Below are 24,488 nucleotides of genomic sequence, written 5' to 3' on the forward strand. Positions count from 1 at the left end.
CATTTTTGTATGAAGTGAGCATGAGCAATCCCGCCTGAGAGGAGCTTCCTGTGCATGGAGGAGGGGACAGGAAAGTCACCAACTGGCTCCACAGAAGACAGCAGTGTTCCTCAAGAAGGAATGGATTTGACTTTTAGGGGCTTTCCTCTTGGCTCACTTGTCCACCCCTGCTGTCTCTGTTTCTCTCTAACCATTGCACTACAATGCACTCCTTTGTTTGGGAACACAAGAGCTGAACCCGGTGCGGTCCTAACTCAGATCTGCCACCCAGTGCTCAGTATGCCTTTTCTTTTCCTTCTCCTTATCCCATTTGCAGACACTCTCTGGAAGCTCTCTCACGCTGCCCTAGCTCTGGGCTGCTTTACTCTCTCTCTGGGTCAAAGTTCACTTTAGATGCACTCTTTGTGGGGAATAAGCTCACCAGTTTTATAATAGAAAAGACACAGTAATTTCAAAAGCAAAACACAACTCAGTTAAAGAATTTTCAAAACAGTTTTGTTTTCCAAGAGCGAAATAAAATATTTTAATTATAGTTGTATTCAAAATGTGTGTGTGTGAATGTAGTCATTAGTTCCTCAGATAAATCATAAGCTCCCCCCGTCTTTGCCCCTGTAGCTGCTTGCAGACTCCAATGCTGAGGCTGCTTTTCTTGAAGGGATGACTCTCGGCCCCCTTCCCCCCTCTCCACCATTCCAGTGTCCCTCTTCCCCATCCCCGTCTTTCCAGCAGCTTTGGATTTACAGCTCGCCTGCGCTGTTTTCCTCTCTGTCTCAAATAAAGTTGTCCTTGAGCTATAAAAGCATAAAAAGTAATGACTTCATTCAGCTCATGGCAAGGACTGGACTCACCCTCCACTGTGGGCAGCTTCCCCACTGGACCCGTTCTCTCACTCATGAAGGTTTTTTTAAACCCAGCATCACCAAAGGCAGTTCTTCCTAACCCATCAAGAGGGCTTTATGGGTAAAAGGAACATTTGGAAACACTTAAGCAGTTCTAATTTACGATAATTTGTTCACAAAGGAAACTATTTTCTTGGGCAATAAATTGGTGTGGCATTTGTAGTAAAAAAAAAAACAAAACAAGCAATCAAATTTGTATGAACTTGTTATTTGACTAGTAGGTCAAATCAGGACACCTGTGCCCAGGAAAAACACTACAGTACCAGGCTGACAGACGCAAACAGGGAGAACTTCACGTTAAATGAGGCGGATGGCCACCTAGGCTCACAACACACTCCTTTGCACCTTGAGACTATGAAAGAGTAGCTAAGATGTTGAAAACACAAAATCATGCTAGGCTGCTCATGTGTACTTTCTCCACACTTACATGAAGAAAAAACCCTTGTCTCATGATTTATTTGAGGGAATAATAACTACATTTTACAGGCACTTTCTTATCTCTGAGAATATACTTCACACACACACACACACACCTATAATTGAAATATTTTATTCCCATCTTGGAAAACGAAACTGTTTTTAAAATTCTTTAGTCGGATTTCATTTTTGAAATTACTATGTATTTTTTAATTAAAAAACTAGTGAGCTTATTCTGCACAATTAGTATATTTAAAGTAATGATATCTAAAATCCAGATGATTTGCTTTTTGAAAATTGACATGATTCAAAGGTGTGAATTTCAAAGAACCGGAGACAGCCCAGGCAACTCTAAAGGATCATGAAGGCGAAGGATTTGAATCCCCAGAGCTCACAGACTATCATGAAGCTGCAGTAAGACATCCTGGTTTTAGCAGAGGGAAAAAAAAATAAGCTGATCAGAGCAAAGGAGTCATTCTGCATACAGAGCATAGTGAATATGATGGGTTCCTGTGCATGTGTAAGCATGTGTCCTGAGGACAAAATTGATAAGGTAGTGGTGAAAGGTTAGTAATTCCAATAAATGGGTTGAGATGATTGGTATCTACATTGGAAAAAAAGATACTTTGTTACCTACTGCAGCCTCAGGCTTGTCCTTGTTGGAGGATGGTGAGGGGTTATAATGATAGGGTTACGTGGTGAGGAGTAATGGCACAGGCATAGGTGAGGGTTGATGGTGGCAGGCATAGGTGAGGCTTGATGGTGGCAGGCATAGATAAAGGTTGATGGTAGCAGGCATAGATAACGGTTGATGGTGGCAGGCATAGATAACAGTTGATGGTGGCAGGCATAGGTGAGGGTTGATGGTGGTAGGTATGGCTTGAGTCACACATAGCTTTCATGACTTCAGAGTAGGCAAATGCATAAAAAGTCCTGACTCCAAGATAAAAGAAATACTAAATATATTAAAGTCAAAATTATTTCTACAACTAAAGATACCAAAAGGAAAAAGCAGGGTAAAAAAAGATATTTGCAATTCATATGTATCCAGAGAAGGATTCCTACATGCAATATCCTCTGAAGATTTAAAGACGGCAAGTAAGGACCTCTGCCAGAGCAGGCCTGCGTCAGCAACTTCAGCCGGAGTAGACCTGAGCAAGTGACCTCCACAGGACCAGGCATGAACCAGCGACCTCGACTGGAGCAAGCCCCAACCAGCAACCTCTATGGGAATAGGCCCATCCTTGGGACCAGGTGCAGGCTAGAGACCTCTGCAGGAACAGGCCTGAGGCAGGGACACCTACAGGAGCAGGCTCAACCCAGAGACCTACACCAGAGCAGGCCCGAGCCAATAACCTCCACTGGATCAGGCCCAAGCCAGCGACCTCCACTGGATCAGGACCAAAGAACCCTCCAGGATTGAAGCCGCAAAACAATCCCACACCAGTTAAGAATTATGGATAATAAAAGGGGCTATTTATTTAAGGAGAAAATTTTACAGATCACCATCCCAAACAACAGTCCTCTCTTCGCAAACAGGAAACAGAGACTCTAGCCTCCGGAAAGGGAGCCAGAAGCAAGAGAGTGGGCACCCAGTTCCCGCTGCTTTTTAAAAGTATAAAAGACCATGCCCCAGTGGGCTGGTATCTTAAAGGCTATTGGCTGAAGGAGTGGAAGGAGCTCTTGCAGCACAGGATTGCAGAGCTACAGGAATGCCGAGTGACCTCTGGGGTGAATGAAACTGTGGCCCAGACTGCACCATGAGAACAACCACCTGAGCCTTGGATCTGCTGACACCTGGAAGATTGATCACCACATACACAGCCCCAACTACACCAATAGGAGGAAAAGATGGGTAAACAAGGTCACAATAAACTCAACATCACAAAGAACAACACAACACTAACGAACACTTGTGGCCCTACAACAGCAACACTTGAATTCCCCAATAGAGATGAAGAAGAAGAAAATGACCTAAAATTAACTTTAGGAGAATGTTTGACGCCCTTAAAGAAGAAATAAAAGATTCCCTAAAAGAGATGGAGGAAAAGACAAACAAAAAATTGGAAGAAATCAAAAAATCCCTTAAAGAAAACCAAGAAAAAGCAATCAAACAGATGAAAGAACCGATTAAAGACTTGAAAGCAGAAATAGAGACAATAAAGAAAACAGAAACCAATGGAATTATGGAAATGAAAAATATGGGAAAACAATTAGAAACCACAAATGCAAGCATAGACTACAGAATACTAGAGATGGAAGAGAGAATCTCAAGCATTGAAGATACGATAGAGGAAATACACTCATTGGTCAAAGAAAACATTAAATCAAACAAAACATTACATTTAACAAAACATTAAACCTAACAAAAGAAAACATTAACAAAGAAAACATTAATCTAATAAAGAAAACATTAAATCTAACAAAAGACGAACACAAAATACCCAGGAAATATGGGACACCATAGAAGACCAAACCTAAGAATAATAGGAATAGAAGAAGAAGTCCAACTCAAAGGCACAGAAAATATATTCAACAAACTCGTAGAAGTAACCTTTACCAACCTAAAAAAAGATATGCATACAAAGATACGAGAAGCTTACAAAATGCCAAATAGACAGAACCAAAAAAATAAAAGGCCCCTTGCCACATAATAATCAAAACACTAAACATACAGAATAAAGAAAGAATATTGAGAGCTGCAAAGAAAAAAAGCCAAGTAACATATAAAGGCAGACCTATCAGAATTACTTCTCAGTGGAAACAATGAAAGTCAGAAGGTCCTGGTCAAGCGTTAGGCAGACAGTAAGGGACCTCAGATACCAGCCCAGACTACTGTACTCAACAAAACCTTCCATCACCATAGAAGGACAAAACAAGATTTAACCAATACCTAGCCACAAACCAGCCCTAGACAAAGTACTAGAAGGAAATCTCCAACCCAAGGAAGTTAGTTACATTCACAAAAACACAGACAATAGATGATCTCACAGCAGCAAATTCCAAAGAAGGGAAAAACACACATAATAACATCACCAATAGTGAAAGCTAAAATAACAGGAACTAGCAATCACTAACATCCCTCAATATAAACCTATAAAAAGACGCAAGCTAAAGGATTGGATACGTAAACAAAATCCATCCTTCTGATGCATACAAGGAACTCACCTCATCATCAAAGACAGACATTGCCTCAGAGTAAAGGGTTGGGAAAAAGATTTCTAGTCAAATGGACCTAACAAACAAGCTGGTATAGCTATTCTAATATCTAACAAAATAGACTTCAAACTAAAATCAATCAAGAGAGACAAAGAAGGAATTTCACAGGAAAAATCAATCAAGAGGAAATTTCAATACAGAACATCTATGCCCTGAATACAAGGGCACCTTCTATGTAAAAGAAACACTTCTAAAGCTTAAATCACATATTAAACCCCACACACTAATAGTGGGAGGCTTCGACACCCCACTCCCATCACTGGCAGGTATGCCAGACAGAAACCTAATAGAGAAATAAAAGCACTAACAGATGTTATAACTCAAATAGACTTAGCTGACATATATAGAACATTTCATTCAAACATAAAAGAATATACCTTCTTCTCAACACCTCATGGAATCTTCTCAAAAATTGAACACATGCTAGGCAACAAAGCAAACCTCAACAGATAAAAAAAAAAAAGCTGGACTAACCCCACGTATATTATCAGATTGCCATGGCTTAAAATTAGAATACAACAGCAACACTAATTCCCGAAAGCCCCCAAAACAAATGGAAATTAAACAATGCTCACCCGAATCACCAATGGATCAAGGAAAAAGTAAAGGAAGAAATGAAAGACTTCCTAAAATTCTATGAAAATGACCAAACAGCATACCCAAATTTATTGGGCACAGAATACTTTGTCTGTTTGCTTCTCCTTGTCCTGTTCCCAGAGACACCCGGTTCACCTAAAGCAGCATATTGCTTACCGCTCTCAAAAATCAGCAGCCCTGCCTGAAGGGCTTTCTTTCCCATGCGTACATACAAATCATGCCATCTAAGATAGTCTGATAAAAACAATTAAAATAGCAAGTGATATTTTTCTCTCTTCTTCCACTTAGACTCAACTGTTAACCTTACCCTTACCCAGAAAGTTGACATTATAAACGGCATCACTTCACACATGGTGTGAGCCTGGGCATTATATCATTTTGGACCCAATGCGGATGTCAAGACTCTAATATTTGCCACCTCTAGGTCCCTTTCCCAAGACCTCTGTGGCTAAATGTACTCTGGTTACAAGTGACGTTAGTGAGATGTGATGACTGAAACCAGATCTTGAACTGGTACCTAGGAGTTGGCGAGCATTGCTTAAGGCATCACACCCTTACCAGAGTGGCCCATGGGTGTGGTTCTGGGGTTTGAAGGATCCCTGGGGTGTGTCGCTCTAGGAGAAGGCACAAGATTTCCAGGCTCCCGATTTCCTGCCTAGAGTATGCATGAGTAAACCAATGTAAAATGTAACTTCTTTCTGGGACAAATTACAGCAGCCAGAAAAGTAGAGGCAGCTGGCTTACCTTTTATAATGCAGAAGGGCCATGTTTCACTCTCAGATATAAAGGGGGAATAATATGATGGACACCTTGCTTCTGTGAAATACTGTGCTTATTTACGACACGGGCAAAGCCAGAGACCTTTAGAGTTCACATTTTCAGATGAAAGTGTTGACAGCCTTTAGGGGACTCACAGGTCTTAATAGTTGCTTGAGTAGGATCTAGAGATGCTAGGGGGTCTGCTGACTGTTCTAGTTTTATGAGGTTCACAGGTCCCAGTTTTTCTTGCTTTGCTGTGAATTGGTGTTCTCTCACTGGGGTGCAACATTGATTACCTCATTACAAACTGTTCATCAGTTCAGCTCATTTGCCATTCAGATATTTAAAGAGAGAGTATGATGAAGTTTGAACATAGCTTTCATATGGCACAGACGTTCTGAAGTGTGACGAGGTTGTGGGTTTGAAGTGTAAAACCAAAAATACTTACAGGTCTGTCTTGCTGGGTCCTTACTCCCTCGGGGGAGGGGTAAGAAGGTGTGACGCCAATGGCATAGACAACGGGAATCAGGTAAAAGGAAAACAGCAGACTTATTTATTCAGCAATAAGGGGACCTTATATACCCCTCCTCCCAGCACCCAGGCTGCAATTCCAATTCATTGACATTGAGTGGTTGCCCCTCATTGACTAGGCACAATCAGGACCTCTGACCATGCCTGTTGCTAGGCCCTCAGGCAGACTCCAAGTTGGCTCATCTCTCAGCCTTGTAGGCCTTATCTTCCTACATATCCACTCTTTTTCTTTAGAACATGGGCACTCAGCATGAGCCAGAGTTTTTTTCTCAGGCCTTGTTGACCCTGCCTCAGGACAGCTGAACGACCGGACTGTCTTAGACTGGCCTGCTGAACAAGTTCTTACCTAACCTTGAGTACCATCCTTTGAAGAGCTAGAGAGCTACCAGGGTCAGGGAACTAGGCATAGCCTTTTGAATTTCAGATAACCAGGCATGCTAATCTCCTGTGGATGACTGAGAAAGGGATGCCTAAGAGCCATTAACACAAAGAGTCACCTTTTTTTTGTGTGTGTTGATAGCCCACTGCTATCAAAATGCTGCAGGAGGCAATTAAAAAGAATAAGGATTAACAATACTACCTTGCCAATTAAGGTATATGTGAGCATCCAGGAGGAATCAAATAGCCCTTTTATACTATGCCAAACTTTTTCAAAAAATGAATAGACGAGGCCATAACCTCTGCCTTTATCTGTTCTAATTGAAATTTTTTGTGTCAGTTGTAATGAATAATATAAAAACCCAGTTGATCATGGGCCCGTAGTATATTTAGTCAGCTCCTAGCATGCTGAAATAACATTCCTCACCTCAAAAGGTGTCATACAAAATGAAGAAAAGCAAGGGTCACAACTGAGTCTCATCAAGGTATTTAAAGTGCCAATTTCTTCCTCTAATAAATCAGTTTGTTTAGAGGGGCAATAAGAGCAAGAACAGGGAGAATATGCATTACCTATCCTGAGTTAGTCCCTCCCTGGTGGAGGCAGGCTGATCCATGGCCAATTGGCACATTTCTTACCAGGTTTTGCCTGGGGCAGTCATACCACAATGACCTGGTTTACCCATCCCCATCAAGATCTATCTACTTTGGGGCCTTAGGGTGTTTTGTCCATGTGCCTGGAGGAAATCCAGGAAGCGATGAGGGCAGTGATGGGACCATTAACTGCGGAAGTAAGCTGAAGGGTCCCGTGGGGTGCATGCCTTAAGAGCCTTGAAGGCCAGGTCAGAAACCTGTTGGTAGTAGGCTTGAGAGCCACTCTGTGCCTGATGGGTGGGATGGACAAAGTTACTTTGCCCAGTGAGCATGTCAGGGTTCAACTGGAATATTAATTAAGAGGTTCGTTCTTGCTTGAGCTTCCACCTGATCATTGTAAGTCAATGTCCAGCAAAGAAAGGTGACCAATGCCAGCACAGCTCTGAGTAATATGTAGTATATGTGTAATTCAAATCACACCTTAATGAGAATTCTTTTTCTCCAGCTTAGATATGGAAATTGCTTACTTGTTATTTATGCACAATTTGTGTAGATCCCTACCCCTCTTATAGCTATAGGGGAAGCATGTCACCTCTTATGTGGAGGTAGAATCAGTTCTCTCCTTCCAACGTGTAGGTCTTGGGAACTGAACCCAGGTTGTCAGGCTTGGCGTCATTACTTGTTGCGTCATCTCGCCAGCCTGTGGGTGTAAATATAAAGGAAGAAAACTGATTAAGGAATAGAGTCCTTTAAAATGGTGGCACCCGGTAAGATTCTACATGGGCTGAGTATGTTTTATGTATCAAGTAAGAAGATGTGAACTGTCGTCACAGCTGGGCGTATGGGTAAAGTTGAAGATACAGTTGGCATACTGCATGTGGAATCAACTTCTGTCTTTATGGTCACACTCATCTGAGTTCTCATTATGGAGCTTGTGCACAACCGCTTGTGTGAGCTTGGGTTACATTTCTCCTTTCCAGAGAGCCCAAAGCCAGCTTGATTGAAGCAGTCGCTCAAAGCCAATAATATATTTTAATCCCCAGAGTTTATCCTATACACAAAAACCTATTGCAAGTCATTATGAGTCCTGATTCTTCTTTTATATGACTTTTCCATCCTTCTTGGCTGGTTGTTTGTCCTTGTCTTTAATTTTCATTTTTGCTTTTTGAGGTGAGGTTTGGTATATAGCCCATCCTGGCTTTGAACTTGAAATTCTCCTGCCTTAGTCCCTTGAGTGTGGTGCTGGAGTGTTTGTCACTGTGCCTGCATACACACATGTCATCTTCTCGAAGAGTGGCTTACTCCTCATTCAGCCCAAGAGACCAAACACTGACACACTTACCTGGATGGCATGAAGATGCCAGCAATTCTGGGGTCAGCTGAAATGAACATTTAACCCAATTTAAAGTGTAACTGCACAATAAATAAATAAAAAGGCAAAGTAACTTTCACTAACTGAGAGTCTCAAGGCACTGAAAAATTTCCTTTTTAAATCCCTTAGGAGGGGCATCATTCTGCTTGACTTTGTTATCTAATCATTGACAGAAAAGGTTGGCATTTTAAAATATAATTATCTTAGCGTCTGTGTTACTCTTTTAACATATGCACCCACTTACTGTAATATTGTATTTCTATTCTTTCTATTTCAGATGCTCTGCATTTCAAGTTTATCAAAGATTAAATTGATATTCATGGGCTAATCTGGAAATTTACAAACAGTTTGCTTCACTACATCTACAAGAAAATATGTGCGAATTCCAGATGGCTGACTTCTAAAGGGGCTTTTAGAAGACAATCCAGTGTAAGTTGTGGCCATGCTGTGCTTTAATCTTTGTCAGTCCTAGTCTGTTTGCTTGTGCGAAGGTGTGTGTGTGTGTGTGTGTGTGTGTGTGTGTGTGTGTGTGTGTGCGCGCGCGCATGCACTCTGTGTTCATTTTTGTCTTAATGGGTTCTTTGGTTTTAGAACATTCCTTTCTTTTTTGAACAGATATTCATATGCCTACTATGTAAAAAGGTTCAGTTCTAGGCCTAAAACATACCCAGAGATGAGGTTGCTGTCCTCACAGAGATTACACTTCGTGAAGGAAACAGTCCCAAGATAAATATATCCCTGGATATGGAATTTGCAATGTGGTAGACACCATGAAGGAAAGCCGTCCCTATCAGTCCCTGGCTGCACATGACCAGACCTTGTCCTCACTCTGGGCTCAGAATGGGTTCCCTGGAGATAACCCCTGCTAGCCAAGATCTCCTGGGTAGGCAGGAGTTAAAAGGACAGAGGGAGTGAGAGGTGAGAGGGAGGCCTGAGAAAAGAGAGGCAGAGGGGGATATAAAATGCTTCAGATTTTTTGAAGGCCTATCTGCTGAACTCAGCCATTAAAAGTGAATTATCATAGCGCTGGAAGACAAGAAAGCATATATAAATTTATAGACCTTCATGCTTTCTTTCCTTTCAGTTCTGAAGTACTCCTTAAGCCATGACAGCCATCGTGAAGATGGAATTATGAATATGGAAGCCTTCCTACGGGGCTTTGAAGAGAAGGGGTTAAAGAACGACAGGCCTGGGGACCCGTGCAATAAAGAGAAAAAGAAGATTCTCTTCTCCTTCTGCGATGTGTGCAACATCCAGCTAAACTCTGCGGCCCAGGCCCAGGTCCACTATGACGGCAAGTCACATCGAAAGCGGGTCAAGCAGCTGAGCGATGGGCAGCCTCCGCCCCCAGCCCCGGGCTCAGGCCCACTCTTGGCCAGCGCTTGCCCTTGCCCCGGCACCAACACCAGCACAGGTAGGAAGCAGGCCCCGCGCACCACTGCCGTTTTGGAAAAATGGTTCTGCTACAGAAAATGAAGGTTTTAGAGCAATGTATTGGTTGTCTTAAAACTACTAACAACAGTGTAGGCTGAAATCTAGAGGTGAAATCTGGGAATATGTTTGTTCACCCTGAGAGAATTTACCCCCCACACACACACGTGCACACACACGCATGCATACACACACGCATGCACACACATACACACGTGCACACACACTGGTACATTGGACCATGGACTTACTCTTTCCCCATACTGGGTGAGCTTTTGAAATTGTGTTTAAAACTGATCGGTGGTAACCATTACTTCCTCCCTTAGAATGAGGCTTTCTTCATCTGCTTTCTACTGGTCGGCATCCTACCTGAGGGCATCTAAAAAGCCACAGCCTTTATTTATAACAACCTACATCCCGTCAGCAAGCATTAATCTAGCACCCGTGGCTTGTCTTACTCTTTTGGAGGGCTGCCCTCGGCGCTGTGTTGGAGCTGACAGCTGGAACCAGCGCCTCAGCCAGCCAGCAAGCCTCTCCTCTGAGTTCCCACCTCTCGCCCTTCCGCCAGGAGGAGAGCTTACATCTCTCGCGTTTGGCTTGCCTTTCAAACCCTCCACCTTATCCTTGGACAACCTCTCCTCCTCCACAGCACTGCTCAGTGCTGGCCTCCTCCGACAGAACTAATGAGAATTGAGTTTTACTGGTTTCTCTAGAGAAGGTTTCCACTCAAATTGGGTTTCTTCTTTGGCCGTAAAAGACCACCCCCCCCCCTTGAGCTGGGTGGTGGTGGTGCACACCTTTAATTCCAGCTCTCAAGAGGCAGAGGCAGGGGGATCTCAGTAACTTTGAGGCCAGCCTGGTCTACAAGAGCTAGTTCCAGAACAGGCTCCAAAGCTACATACACAGAGAAATCCTGTCTCGAAAATAGAGCAAATCCCCCCTACAAGAGGTAGAAGGGCTCTCAAACCCATCTGACAGTTGTTTGTTGGTTACATGGCTTCGGCATACATGAGGCAATGCAGGAATGTCAGTTGTTGGTACATTAATTTTGTTTGCTGAACCCTGACCACAGCTGGAAATGAATGTGTGCGGCCAATAAGACAACTTTTGTATTTAAAGCTAAATGCAACCATGGCTTTGCCTAGTAAAACAAGTTTAACTTCATTAAACTAATTCCCTTAATCTGTGTTTATCACACCATGATATAAGACACACGCTTATGACTGTGAAAAATCACATCCCATTTCTACTTATTTATTACACTGGCAATTATAATTGTTCACAGAAGCATGTATATGCATTATTTTTCACGTTAAGAATATGTTATTGTCAGGCTAAAAATTGATATCTCAGTTAGAAAGCAAATAACCCGAGAAATGGTTTGGATTACATCTCAGTCCGAATGTCTATAGTTACCTTAGTAATTTAAATTATATAGTTTCTTCTTTGTTTTTTTTTTTTTTGTTGGGTTTTCAAGACAGGATTTCTCGATGTAACAGCTCTAACTGTTTTAGAACTCGCTCAGTAGCCCAGGATGGTTTTGAACTTACAGAGATCCGTCTCCCTCTGCCTCCTGAGTGCTGGGATTAAAGGCGTGCGCCACCTGATGACAGGGGTGGGTTTCTGTCGTAGGATGCTGGATGGCATATGTACATTTTTTAATGTTCTCAGCCTCTTAACTCAATGAGGACCAAGCCTGACCTCAGGCCATTTTTCCCCACTCACTTTCCTCTGTTTTGGTTGGTCACAGTGCATTTCCTGCGAGGCGGTTGCTCCCTCAACGCTGGTCTCTATCCATAGCTCCTCACCTTCACTTGTTTGTCCAGGACTCTCTGACGAGGATGATTGCGTTCTGTTCATAAAACTTCCATCTCATTGATCTCAGTGAAGATTTAGCTCCATGACCCCTGGAATTTAGAGTAGAGCTAGACATAGCCACTATCACCCTGCTCCACCTCCACCTGCCATTTAGCTCAGGAGATGGGGACATGGTGAGGCTGAAGGCATGGTGGTGACCTCCCCTTGGTCTTGCCAAAGTGGTAGTGCTCTCCTTGGTCAGTGCCTGCTGTCCTTGCTGTGTCTACGCGTCACAGCTGGGCTCCCCAAGTAGGTACTTGGTCACCAGGGGTCCCTTGTGAGATAGCGGTGTCTCCAGCTTGCCCTCAGCTGGGAGCCGCTCACACCATTTCCTCATCTATATGTGTCTCTGTGTTTTCCTGCCTGCTGTAGTCCTAATAAAACTCTACCCTCCACTCTCCTAAGTTCCAATTCAGGGGGCTTGATAACAGAGCCAGAGTTCATCGTAAAAATCGGGAAGTCCTGGAACCTCGACAGGTAGAAAACAGGCTTAGAGGGATGGGGCTTCTCTTTCTTGTTCAGGTAGCATAAGGAGGCTGGCAGTTTCAAGAACAGAGCATGAACTCAAGGAACAAAATGCCGGTATTTCTGTTTTTGTGTTCATTATTGCTTAACTTCAGAGAGTCTGATGATTGAAATTTGTTCCCCACCCCAAAAGCAAAACAAAATCAGCAAAGAAACAACAATAATGTGCAGCTCGTGTACTGGAGTCCGAGCTCTTAAAATAGGGCACTGTGTGGAGGCACAGTCTTTATAGAAATAATTGAGCGAAAACAAAGCCTTTAATTCCTTTCAAATTAAAAATCATTTGCTACCTTAAAGAAAGGGACTGAGATCCAGGGACATGCGTCTCTGGAGAGGAGAGTGTGAGAAGACGCAGGAGAAAATGACTAACTGTAACTCGAGCCTGAAGCAGACACTCCCCAGAGCACAGAGAAGCGGCCGCCCCACAGCAGACACCTTGACTGCAGACTTGATGCGGAGAACTGAGGTTGCTCAAGCCTCTGAGTGTGTTATGTACAGCCCTAGTTGCTCTCGCTGCTCATACATTCGTAGGGCTGGTAACCGTTTCTTGTTCAAAGGAGAAAGATGGAGTCATAATGATGTCCTGCTTGATAACTATTACTTTAGGAAGTGGCTGCTGCTCCTTTATGTCGGCCTCACAGTGTTGGGATTTGTAGCATGGTATTGGAACCCACAGGCAGTTCTACTGAGTGTTTGAAGGGAAATTAATATCAAGTTTACAGAATCTCTTCCAGAAAAGACAGGAGGAAGAAACGTTTTGTCATGTCCTTTATGTGGCCAGTATCACACTGATACCAAAAGGAGACAAAAATAATAGAAGAAAGAGAACTATCACCTATGCATCTAGAATCGAAACTTCTCAAAATATAAACAATTTTAATTCAGAAATGAATAAAAATATGATCAAGGAGTTTTGAGGTATGTAAATAAAGTTAGGTCAACATACTAAAAATCAATCAAGATATTTCAATATGTCAACAAAGAAAACTCATGTGATTATAGTAATTGATGCATTGTTTTTCTTGGACACTATTAGATAAATTCCAATACCCATTAGCATGAATAGAGGATAATTATCTAAATTTAATAGAGATAATCTACAAAATGTCTACAGCTTGATGTTAAAAGATTGTAGGTTTAAGCCCTGTAATATGGAACAGAATAAATATTTTACTTCAATACCTCTTATTCATCATGCAGTCGTGGGAGTCCTGAGCTCTGAAATAAAACAAGAACATAGACAGGGGGCCTTAGAGAGGACAGGAGGAACAGAAGATCAGTCTCCTTCATAGACGACATGATGACAGGTGTAAAGTCCCAGAGAATCTGTAACAGGGCTGTTACAACCAATATATGAATTCATCAGAGTTATATAAGAATCAACATACAAAACCATGGAGCTGTAGACCAAAAATGAATGTGTAGAAGCCAATTTTTAGAAAAACAACAGTACTGTTGATAATAATAGTAAAATAAAATGCTCAGATAAATCTTTTAAAAGCGTATATAGATTTTGTATACTCAAAATTATAAAATATTGAAGAAAGAGCCCAAAGACATTAACAGATGGAGGCATATACTATGTTCATGGATTAGAATACTCCACATATATTAGAAGTCAACTCTCCCTAAACTCATCTGTATGCTTATGAAAATTACTGTTAGAATCTCATGAGTATTTTGTATCAAATATAGACAAGAGCATTCTAAAATTCACTGGAAAAAGCCCAAACCCTGGGATAGCTGAAACAGTGTTGAAAGGATATGTTTGGAGGAATCTCTACCCACACGTAAGGCTGACTGATAGCTGCTGTAATCAAGACAGTGCGATTGTGATGATTACATAGACATGCCAATCAGTGAGAAATAATACAGAGCCCAGAAACAGTCCATACACATACAACTGATTTTGTTTATTTAGTGGCAGGGGAGGGGGCTTGTGAATATGCATAGATGTGTGCTCACCGCTGAATGCAACGTGGAGGTCGGAGGTCAACGCGGAGTGTCGTCATTTCCATCTTACTAGCTTGAGGAGTAGGGGTGGAGTAGTTAAGGTTTCTCAATGAACCCGGGTCTTACAAGTTCCAATAGATGAGCCAGCCAATGGGACTCCGTGATCTTCTTGTCTCTCCCCATCCACCCCCACATTGAGGTTTCAGATGAGTTCAGCAACAGTGAGATCTGAGTGGGTAACTGGCTCCAATCTCAGTCCTCATGCTTACGCAGCAAGCTCTGAGTCAGCGAGCCATCGCCACAGCTCCTGAATTGATATTTGATAAACATGCCAAAAAGTGTTCCAGTGGAGGAAGGACTCTGCGATACTTAATCCTGATCTTAAGTCAACTGGTGGGACTTAGAGTCACCGTAGAAACAGATCTCTAGCCATGACTCCGAGGTATAAGTAGATTAGATGAATTGAGGTGAGAATACCCGCTGTAAATGTGGTTGATACCATTCCGTGGGCTGGAGACAAGAGACACAGGCATTTGTTTCCTCTGTAGACAAGGGAAAAAGAAAACTGCCCGTATTTCCTAAAATAAATGAGTATTACCTCAAAATGTCATAGACATAGCTGCGAATTATAAAGATAAAACTTATAGGAAAGAAATGGGACTCTCCGGGATGTAGGGCAATGCGGAATTCCATCTTAAAACCAAATAGATGATTCATAAAATAGAAAGTTGATTAATTGGATTGATTCAAACATTTAGAACTTTTCCATCATGAAATACTATATGAATATGATGAAACTATAAAATATAAAATGAAGAAAAATATTTGAAAACCACACATTTCAAAAACAAAAGACTACTATCTACAATATATAAAGAACACTGGAAACTTAATAAAGAATCAAAGAATACAAGCAGAAAAAATTCACAGAAGAGTAAAATATGACCAATTGGTGCATTTAAAAGATGTTCATCAGGACTGGAGAGATGGCTCAGCAGTTAAGAGCACTGACTGCTCTTCCAGAGGTCCTGAGTTCAGTTCCCAGCAACCACATGGTAGCACATAACCATCTATAATGAGATCTGGTGCCCACTTGTGGCCTGTAGGCAGGCATACAGACAGAATATTGTATATATAATAAATCTTCATTTTTTTTTTAAAAAAAGAAAGTATGTTCATCATAATTACCATCGGGGGAATGTGGGTGCCACAATGAGGTTTCATTGTTTTACCTCTCAGAGTGTGAAAACAGTGACAGCAGCCACATGCTGGCATGGATGCTAAGTTTACTCTTTCATCTCAGATAGTAGAGTAAGTGGTCTGTTGTCGTCAGTGCAGGGTGGCCTTCCTAGCGGAAGCCTGAGCCATCATCTCTATCCCGAGCCTGTGCTGGAATGATTTCCTCACCATCTCTCTCCCACCCGCTACTCTCCTTCTCTGAAGATCTGAACGTACTGAACTTAAAGCAGTTGACGAGTGAATGGCTGGTTATAGACCCCTTACCTGGAGAGCTTGCCAGTGTGCCTATGTCTGGGCTCCAGCTACAAGGTACCAATTCAGGAATTCTCAGCAGAAGCTGGGGATCTTATTATCGTAAGAGCCTCCCTAATGATGCTCTACCGTTGTGCGGCAGAACCCGGATTTCACCTGTCGAGGATGTGCCGCACCCAGAACGTGAGCTTTTAATCTTAGATACGCGTATAACAGGGCAACTGAGTTGAACGCTGAAAGAAAAGAGCGAGGCTGGTGTTTAGAACAAGGCAGTCTGCTGACTGCTTCTTCGCTGAAGTGCCCTTACCTCCCTCCCTCCCGTTCATTGATACAAATTGGGCAGGGCAGATATCTCAGACTTCGTGCCTAGCAGATGCTGGGGTCTAGCGTGGGAGCTGAGCCCCAGAGCAGGTGTGACGCTTCATTCGGAGCCTGTGTCTGCAGCGGGGCCAGCTTCTGCTGCACACAGGATCTCCCGCCCGCCAGTGAGTTAAGCCTGGCACTCTGGTACCCAGATGCCCTTGTCCTTCGAGGCAGAAGCAGGATGTTTGCCAGCTAGAATGACAAATACTCGTTTTACATTTTGTTTTGCTGTGTCCTTAAGGGAGGTTTGTACCTGCTCTGGAGAACCATGTTGCCTGGGGGTTTGGGTGGGAGGAATTGACTTTGTTCTGCGTCCTTTGAGATCTCTGGTTCCTGGTTCCTCAGAATGCGAAAGTGTTCCTTGCCAGGGAGTCACTTCTGATCTTGCCCCAGGCAGTGCTTTGCCACAAATAATGTTTAGTGATGAGAAAGGATGAGAGCAAGGGCTTCTGCTGTTGGGTGGCCAGAGACGCGGATCCAGACTGGATCAGAAGTGTGCTAGAACTGGCGGTCACCCTGGAAAGACAGAAATAATGGCAGCTTGTGAGGTGGGTGTGCTAGCAGGCTTTCTGCTGCTGTGACACAACACTGAACGCCACGGGGGGAGGAAAGAGTTTACTTGGCTACCTGGTTGTCACCCACCATCCAGGGATGCCGAAGGTGGCTTCTCAAGGCGGCACCTGGAGGCAGGAACTGAAGCAGAGACCAGAGTGAAAACTAAGGTTGCTGGTTTGCTTCCCCCGGCTTGCTCAGCAGCTGCCCTTCTCATCCAGCCCAGGCTGACCTGCTTCGTGAGGGCAGCCACCTCTGTGTGCTGGTATCAATTAGCAATTAAGGAAATGCCTCATAGACACGGCCATAGGCCAGTCCGATCTAGGCAGTTCCTCAGCTGAAGGCCTCTCTTCCAGGTGACCCTAAGTTTGTGTCAAGCGAGCGACATTGGTGATGTTTTCCTCTCAGTGTGTTTGAGGAAAACAAGAGCTACGGAAAGCAGGCCCACTTCCTGTGACGTCACAGACTCGAAGCGAAGCCCGAGGCCTCCCCGCACCTGTTTACCCTCAGTGCTTCCCTGCACGCGATTAGCCACGGAGCAGGGAGGGAATCGCATCCAGGGTGCTTTGTCATCTAACACCAGGCTCTCTGGGTGTTGACAGACTAAAAGGTTAATTTTTCTCCCCTCTGTAACAAATTGGAAAGGAATTTCCAATCCTCATGTAAGGTTGACATGTTAGGGCTAAAAGTAAGCTCCTCTTGCAAGGGAAGTGACCCAGCGATCAAAGGCAAAGTTCAGAATCTGGAGTGAGAACCAGGCCGTCCTGAAAGGCTGAGCAGGACCCGGGACAGAGCGTTGGAAAGAAGCAGAAGCTTAGAAGTTCGGAAAGATGGGCAGGAGGGTTAAAAACACTTATTTTTTTAAAAAATAGATTAAGTAGTACAATTTTCACTTACTCCTCATTCTCTGGGTCAGAAATGAGAACTGTGTTGTGGCTCAGGTAGGTTGTTCTTCCAGACTCTGCATGCTCACAGGCAGGTGGTGAACCCCAACGGTGTCATGAATGTCTGGGACGCTGGTGCTCTCAGCAGCCAGGCACATTCTGACCACCAGCCCCTGCTGTGGGGGGAGGTTGAACCTGGCTCCCATAGATAGCTTTGACAAGGGAGCCTTGTCAGGCAGGCAGCAAGAGCAGGGATGAAGCTGCTGGTCAATCATGGGGCAGCTCAAGATGGAAAATGAGCCTGCCTACGTTCAAGAGGCACTTTTGCCTTTCTGGAGTGTGTGTGTGCGCGCGCACACGTGTGCGTGTCTGTGTGCATGTGTGTGTGTGCGCGCGCACGCACATGCGCTGTGCATATATGTGCTGATGGAGGCCAGAGGATATTCCTCGATTGTTTTGCAACTTTTTTTTTTGAGACAAGGTATCTCACTGAAACTGGAGCTCACTGATGTCTAGACAGGCAGGTCAGGAAGCCCCAGGGATCCTCCTGTTTGGGCTTCAGCAAAGCTAGGATTGCAGGAGCAGGCTGGTCCACCCTGCATTCTCGGATCGGTAAACAAGCGTCTTACCTATCGCTAGACTGAGCCATCTCCCAGTTCCCGCCTCCTTGAAGTTCTAAGTTGAATTTGAGGGCAAGGCCTGTGCACTTCGGGTGGCAGAATGAGCTAAGAATGCTAAAACCCTAGGGAACTCTGCAGTGTGGACTCAGGATGAGTCTACAGTTTTTAAAGTGCTGTTAACACCATGTGGAGTGAGACACGGCAATGGATAGAGCATTAAAGTATGTGTTGGGGATTGAATACACAGATCTCTCATCTTTCATCTCATATCTACTTAAGATGATAAATTTATTCTCAAGTGCATTTTCTCCAGGCCTAAGAAAGAAGAAGAAAAAAGCCTTGAGTTGAAGTTGCAATGACACAGAACAGCCACACGATGGCGCCAAAGGTCTATAAAAATTGAGGGAGTTGCCTTGTTCCCACATGTAGGTGGAACTTAACATTAATAAGTATGGAAAGCGAGGAACCACAGAAAATGATGAAGGTTGTGTGTGGCTGTGCACACAGAGGCGGGGACGTATTCACAGACCTTGTGAGCACTTTTATGTGCATTAGCAAAATCTATAGGGAGTCAGTTAGGTGTAGTTGGGGATAGAGGAGAAGGATTTGTTCTCTTTTTCTCAGGAATGGAAATGGCTGTTTAAATGATCTGTTATTGCCTCCTTTACGGGGAAATACTATAGGAATACTGAAAAAATATGGATATGAACATGAAAGTTAGAGAGGCCAACACACGTTTCTGTGAGTGCTGTGCAGGCAGGACTAACAGAATCCACTCACACAGGACTGCAAATAATTTTTTTTTTGCCTTCCTTCCCTCCTTCTTCTTTTCCTTTTAAAAATATTTTGACAAGAGTCTCAATGTATAGCCCAGGACAACCTCTAACGTCAACCTCCTGCCTCCAACTCCTAGTGTTGTCTTTAAGGGTCTGCATTATACCAGTGTGCGCTTTTGTTTTTCCTTTTCAATCATTATTATTTTATTATCCATGTCCACGTGTGTGTCTTTACACCTCTTGTGTGCCTAGTGCCTGCAGAGGCCAGAAGAGGGCACCAGATCCCTTGGAACTGTGAGCCACCTTGTGGGTGCTGGGAATGGAACCCAGGTCCTCTGGAAGAGCAGCCAGTGCTCTTACCTGAGGAATCATCTCTCTGGCCATGTTTTGAACTTTGATTTGTTGGTGCCAAGATGAAAACGTGACAGATAACTGGAGAAGGGCTGGTGTCACTTCAGTGGGAGGCAGGTGGCTAAGCTAGTTACAGCGGACTTAGCCCCAGGCCTCTAAGAGATGTGTTTTTCTTAACAATCATGCCATCTTTTTATGAAGTAAGGAACTTGAGAGGGCAAAGGCCTGGCCTTTGAGAACAGGCATGAGCGTCTCCTAGCGTGCGTCCTTAGGAGAGAACCCAGGAATCGTCTCCCACCTCTATGAACGCAGAGGACGAGGACACACCACAGGGAACGTCACACACCTCTCTGACTCGCTGTCTCACCTGTGCTGGGGACTTGGATTTTGAAATATTTTACATAATTCATCCTTCAAACAAGGATGCTGTTGATGGCTCCAATCTGCCTTCCCAGCGACATTTACATGAGAATCATACTGAAGCGGGCACTGCGAGTCAGGTTCTTATTAATGAGAGTCATCTGGAAATAGGATCAGGCTGAAGTTGTCACTGCAAACGTCCCCTGGGAGAGAGCCGTGGCCAGTGTGGGTGATAACACAAATTTAGAACTACCAGCGAGGTAGATCCGAAGTCATTGTCATCAAGCAACCCCATATTCTGTACAAGTGGTTAAAACAGCAAACAAAGGTGCCTATTACATAAGAGCAGAATTCCAAGGAATGAAATACACAGAGGATTTTAAATAAAACATTTAAAAAGAATTAAAAGGCGTGGTTGGCCCTTTTTCAGGTTTGAAGTTCCACTTGAGAAGTGCTTTTGGCGATGAACTTCCATGAATATTTTATCCTTCCAAAGATAAGGGCTGGCTAGCACCAAGTATTAGTTTTTTAGATTTTGAAAAATAAATAGCAGCAGTTCTCAGGGTGAACACTTAGGCCAGAGAGAGCATTGGTAGTGAGTGCTTTGGATCATCAAAGGTATTCTGAAAGCACTGAGGTCTTCTTGAAAAGAAATGTCATCACTTCTAAACGGAGCGTGGAAGAAAGGCTTGGGGGGTAGCAGGCTCAGTGGAAATGGAAAATTGATGAGTTCGCCCTCCGCCATGGGACAGCTGTCCCGCCACTCTGGCTGACTCGACTCTTTGCACACCGATGTTCTTTCATTCCTTAACAGCATCATGGGAAGGAGGCTGCCTCAGTTAGGAAGCCCTGTGTCACGACACAGCTGCCTGTGGCATCGGCGTATGGCCTTGCTGTGTCTGGGTCAACTGTGAATCACGTTATTTCTTCACGGATGAAGCTCCCAGAGGAGCTGTGCAGGTTGGGTGTTGCATGTTGTGGGGCCAAGCACAAGGGCATCCGTGCTGTGTTGTCCACTTTATTTCCAGAGGCCACAATCTTAGGAGCCTGCATTGAAAGTCCAAAGGCTATTGTCCTGTAGATGCCAGAAGTTCACCTGTTCCTGCATGAATGTGTCAAGAGACTATGACCTTTAGGTAGGATATTTTGATTTTATGCTTTAAGTGTTCCCCAGCATCTTTAAGTATTCCTATTTACTTTTACAAATTAAAAAACTTTATCAAACCATCAAAATACCACTTTGGTAGCTAAAGAGACAATTGTGGAATTATTTTTAACACACACACGCACCACACAAAAGACCTCTAGAAAATGAAGCCTTCTTTTTCCCTAGTAAAACGCCTGGGGTTGCATTCTAGACTTTAAGATTAGAGCCCCACACTCTGGGCAGAAAGTAGAAGGACATCCAGTCCTGCCCCAGTGCTCTGTGAACCCCCCCCCCCCCCAGCAAGCCTAGGAAGCGGAAGAGTTCTAAGAGACTGATGCTGTTCTGTAGGGTCAGAGTTCATGCTTTGATGTGCTAAAGGGCTGTGCTTGACTGGGCCAGCACGTTACTTGGGGAACTGCAGAGATGGCTCAGTGCTTAAGAGCACTGATTGCTCTTCAGAGGACCCAAGTTGAGTTCCCAGCACCCACATGGTGGCTCACAACCACCTAGAACTCTCCAGTCCCAGGGGATTCAACACTTTCTTGTGGCTTCATGGACACTAGGCATACATGTGGTGTGCAGACACACATGCAGGCAGAAACCCATACATGTAAATATATATATATATAGAGAGAGATACAGATATAGATATAGATATATAGATATAGATATATTACACTAACACACATTATGTCCATTGGTGTTTTGCATTGGATGTTGGGTCCCCTGGAACTGGAATTACAGACAGTTGTGAGCGGCCATGTGGGTGCTGAGAACTGAACCCAAGACCTCTGGAAAAGCATTCAGGGCTCTTAACCACTGAGCCATCTCTCCAGCCCAATAAAATAATTTTTAAAGTACATCATTTGGGAGGTTCACTCATAAAAAGAACATGAAGAAAATGCACCGTCATGGTCATATTTCTTGGAAAGATTTATGGTGAAGAATGTAACTATTTTTGAAAGTGATTTTGAAGAATTCCGTAGTTCGTACTGCACAGAGCACACACAAATACGATAGAAATATTCTGAGTATCACAGGTGACATTTCGTGCAATATTTTGCATGTGGGTACAATGAGACTAGACTAAGAAAAGCACAAAACCCATGTTCCATGCTCATCCTGAAAGCTTATTCTTCTTGTTGCTATTTCTTCTTGACTTTAGTGTGTCGACTTCAGAGTACGTGGGGCTGAAAAGATGGCTCGGTAGGTAAGAGGGCGTAAGCACCAAGCTGAAGGACCTAAGACCAAATTCCCAGCACCCAGGGAGAAAGCTGGGCATGGCTGCATGTGCCTATAACCACAGCACTGGTAGAGACGGACAAATTCTGGCGTTTGCCATCTAGCCAGCCTAGCCCAGAGCACACATCTCCACGTCAGTGAAAGAAAGAACCTGTCTCAGTGCCACAAGGTGCAGCGGAGCAGAGAACCGTCCGTGTCCTGCTTTGACCTTCTGTGCAGTGCATACCCACATGTGCGCAACACACACGCTCAAACACACTCAAGATCTTATATACCAAGTCACCAGTGGGTGGTTGATACGATGATGTGCGGTTTTAATTATTGTGCAGTAATCTGGGATGGCTTCTCTGCCTTGGGTCCCATGGCCTAGTTTTGTCATCCTGTATTATTGCCACATTTCTGCTCTGCTTTGTACCCCAGACTTCCTAGGGTCTTCCCTTTTGTGCCTGTCCTGCCAAAGGAACACTGCCTTTCAAGTTTTGCTTATGCAAGAGAAGTCCTGCCTAGGTACCGCTTTCCACGCCAGGGCTTTTAAGCAGAAACCCTTTGACGGATCTGCAATATTTACTGTGTAATTCTTGCAACCCAAGAAGTTCCGCAAACCAGGGAGTTTCATAATTCATACTGATGGGAAAATTGGCCCGAACTGATCTGAGGTTAATTGTAATGTTTACTTATTCTGCCTCGTATGAATATGCATATTTTGCTACAGCAATGTTAGCGTGTCTGATTGGAGTTATTGCCCCAGATCTTGCAGGGTATGTCACGCCAGTCATTCATGGTATAACTGAAGGGTCATCTTCCAAAAATACAAAAATCTTGGTATTTGGAATGCATCACATCCTAATGTTTTATGAAAAGAAATTGAAGGCTTTTTAAATTCTCTCATTTTTATTTTGTGTGCATGTGTGGATATCTCCATCTATGTATGAACATCATATGTATGCCAGGTACCTTTGGAAGCCAGAAGAGGGCATCTTGGAACTGGATTTACAGGGAGTTGTGAGCCGCCACATGGGTGCTGGGAGTGGAAACCAGGTCCTCTGCAGGAGCAGCACACGCTGCTAACCGCTGAGCCATCTCTCCGGCCCTGTCATTTTAAACTGTCATCTTCTTGCTAGGGTTCCCTGCTTGCAGTAATAATGGAAGCATCTTCAGGCATAGCCTTCCATGCAATTTTGATAAGATGAGACTTGTGTCTGTATCTGTGGGAGAAGAGGGTGGGGAAGAAGGGAAGGAGGACAAAGACATTAATAACAGGATCCTGAACAGCTGGGAAATCTGCGATGTTCACGGTGTCATTATTGTCTCCTGATCTATGCGACTGTTGCCTTGGGGGAGCTTCACAAAATAAATAAAATTTAAAGGGCCAAAATAGCTGCAAAAAGGCGACAGTGCCCAGATCTGTGCATTCGTACATATGCTATTTACGTGTCTACTGGCATGTGCCTCTGTTGTCTCCAAGAAGAGAGTCTACCTCGCAGTCTTATCTAAAGACACAGTGAGGAACCCCAGCGGGCGTGCCGTGTGCGATGTTGCTCCAGAATGCTGTCGTGCAAAGGCATGTGACAGCTGGTGCTCATTCACACGCAGGTGTTCCAATTGCACACACCATGAAAAGCATCACCTGAAACAGTCACATTCCTCCCTCTGGCCAGTCACTCACGAATGCTCAGGTCAAACTATGGCCTTACAGCAAGCATCCGGATTTGCTCCGCCCTTGCAGACTCAGTGAGAACCTGAAGCTGCAGGAAACACCCCAGCAGACTCTTAGGTGTGATCTTTGTGAGCACAGCCTGTTGGGAATGGCTTTTGTTTATCTCGGGGATTTAGGACGACTGGTTGGTGTCCTTTTCGTTTTCCACGTTTCCTGCACACACCAGAGACATGTGCTTTGCGATCTCGAGTCATTGCCCCTTCCTGAGTTACTGTATGTCTCTTAAGGACCACATCAGCCGGCTCCTGCATCTCTTTGTTAGTAACGAAAGAGGGAAAGTAATCTAAGAAGGTAAAAATTTAAATTTGGGGTTGGCCAGAAGTGGGATATAGGAATTTGATGAACTTTTTTTCTTTTTTTTTTTCATATTAAGATAAGTGAAGTCACGGCATTGAAAATATACTCTTTCTTACGTGGTTATTCTTTTCATCACACAGAATAAACTTAATTTTTTTG

At 43.8% G+C, this 24,488-nt stretch overlaps 1 protein-coding gene across 6 annotated transcripts in view; it reads left to right on the forward strand.

The window, feature by feature from the left end:
- Znf385b (zinc finger protein 385B) overlaps positions 1–24,488 on the forward strand; it is a 352,707-nt gene that overhangs the window by 79,475 nt on the left and 248,744 nt on the right. For 3 of the 6 annotated variants that reach the window (XM_075984770.1, XM_075984768.1, XM_075984769.1), the window contains exons 2-3: positions 9,041–9,192; positions 9,848–10,177. In XM_075984770.1, the coding sequence (XP_075840885.1) occupies positions 9,895–10,177 (283 nt within the window). In that variant the 5' untranslated portion in view covers positions 9,041–9,192; positions 9,848–9,894. Of the gene's footprint in view, positions 1–9,040; positions 9,193–9,847; positions 10,178–10,232; positions 10,242–24,488 lie in introns of those variants that run through there. The other 3 variants (XM_075984772.1, XM_075984774.1, XM_075984781.1) reach the window with 2 other exon arrangements.

The sequence above is a fragment of the Microtus pennsylvanicus genome, chromosome 9 (assembly GCF_037038515.1).
Source record: "Microtus pennsylvanicus isolate mMicPen1 chromosome 9, mMicPen1.hap1, whole genome shotgun sequence".
NCBI lineage: Eukaryota > Metazoa > Chordata > Mammalia > Rodentia > Cricetidae > Microtus > Microtus pennsylvanicus.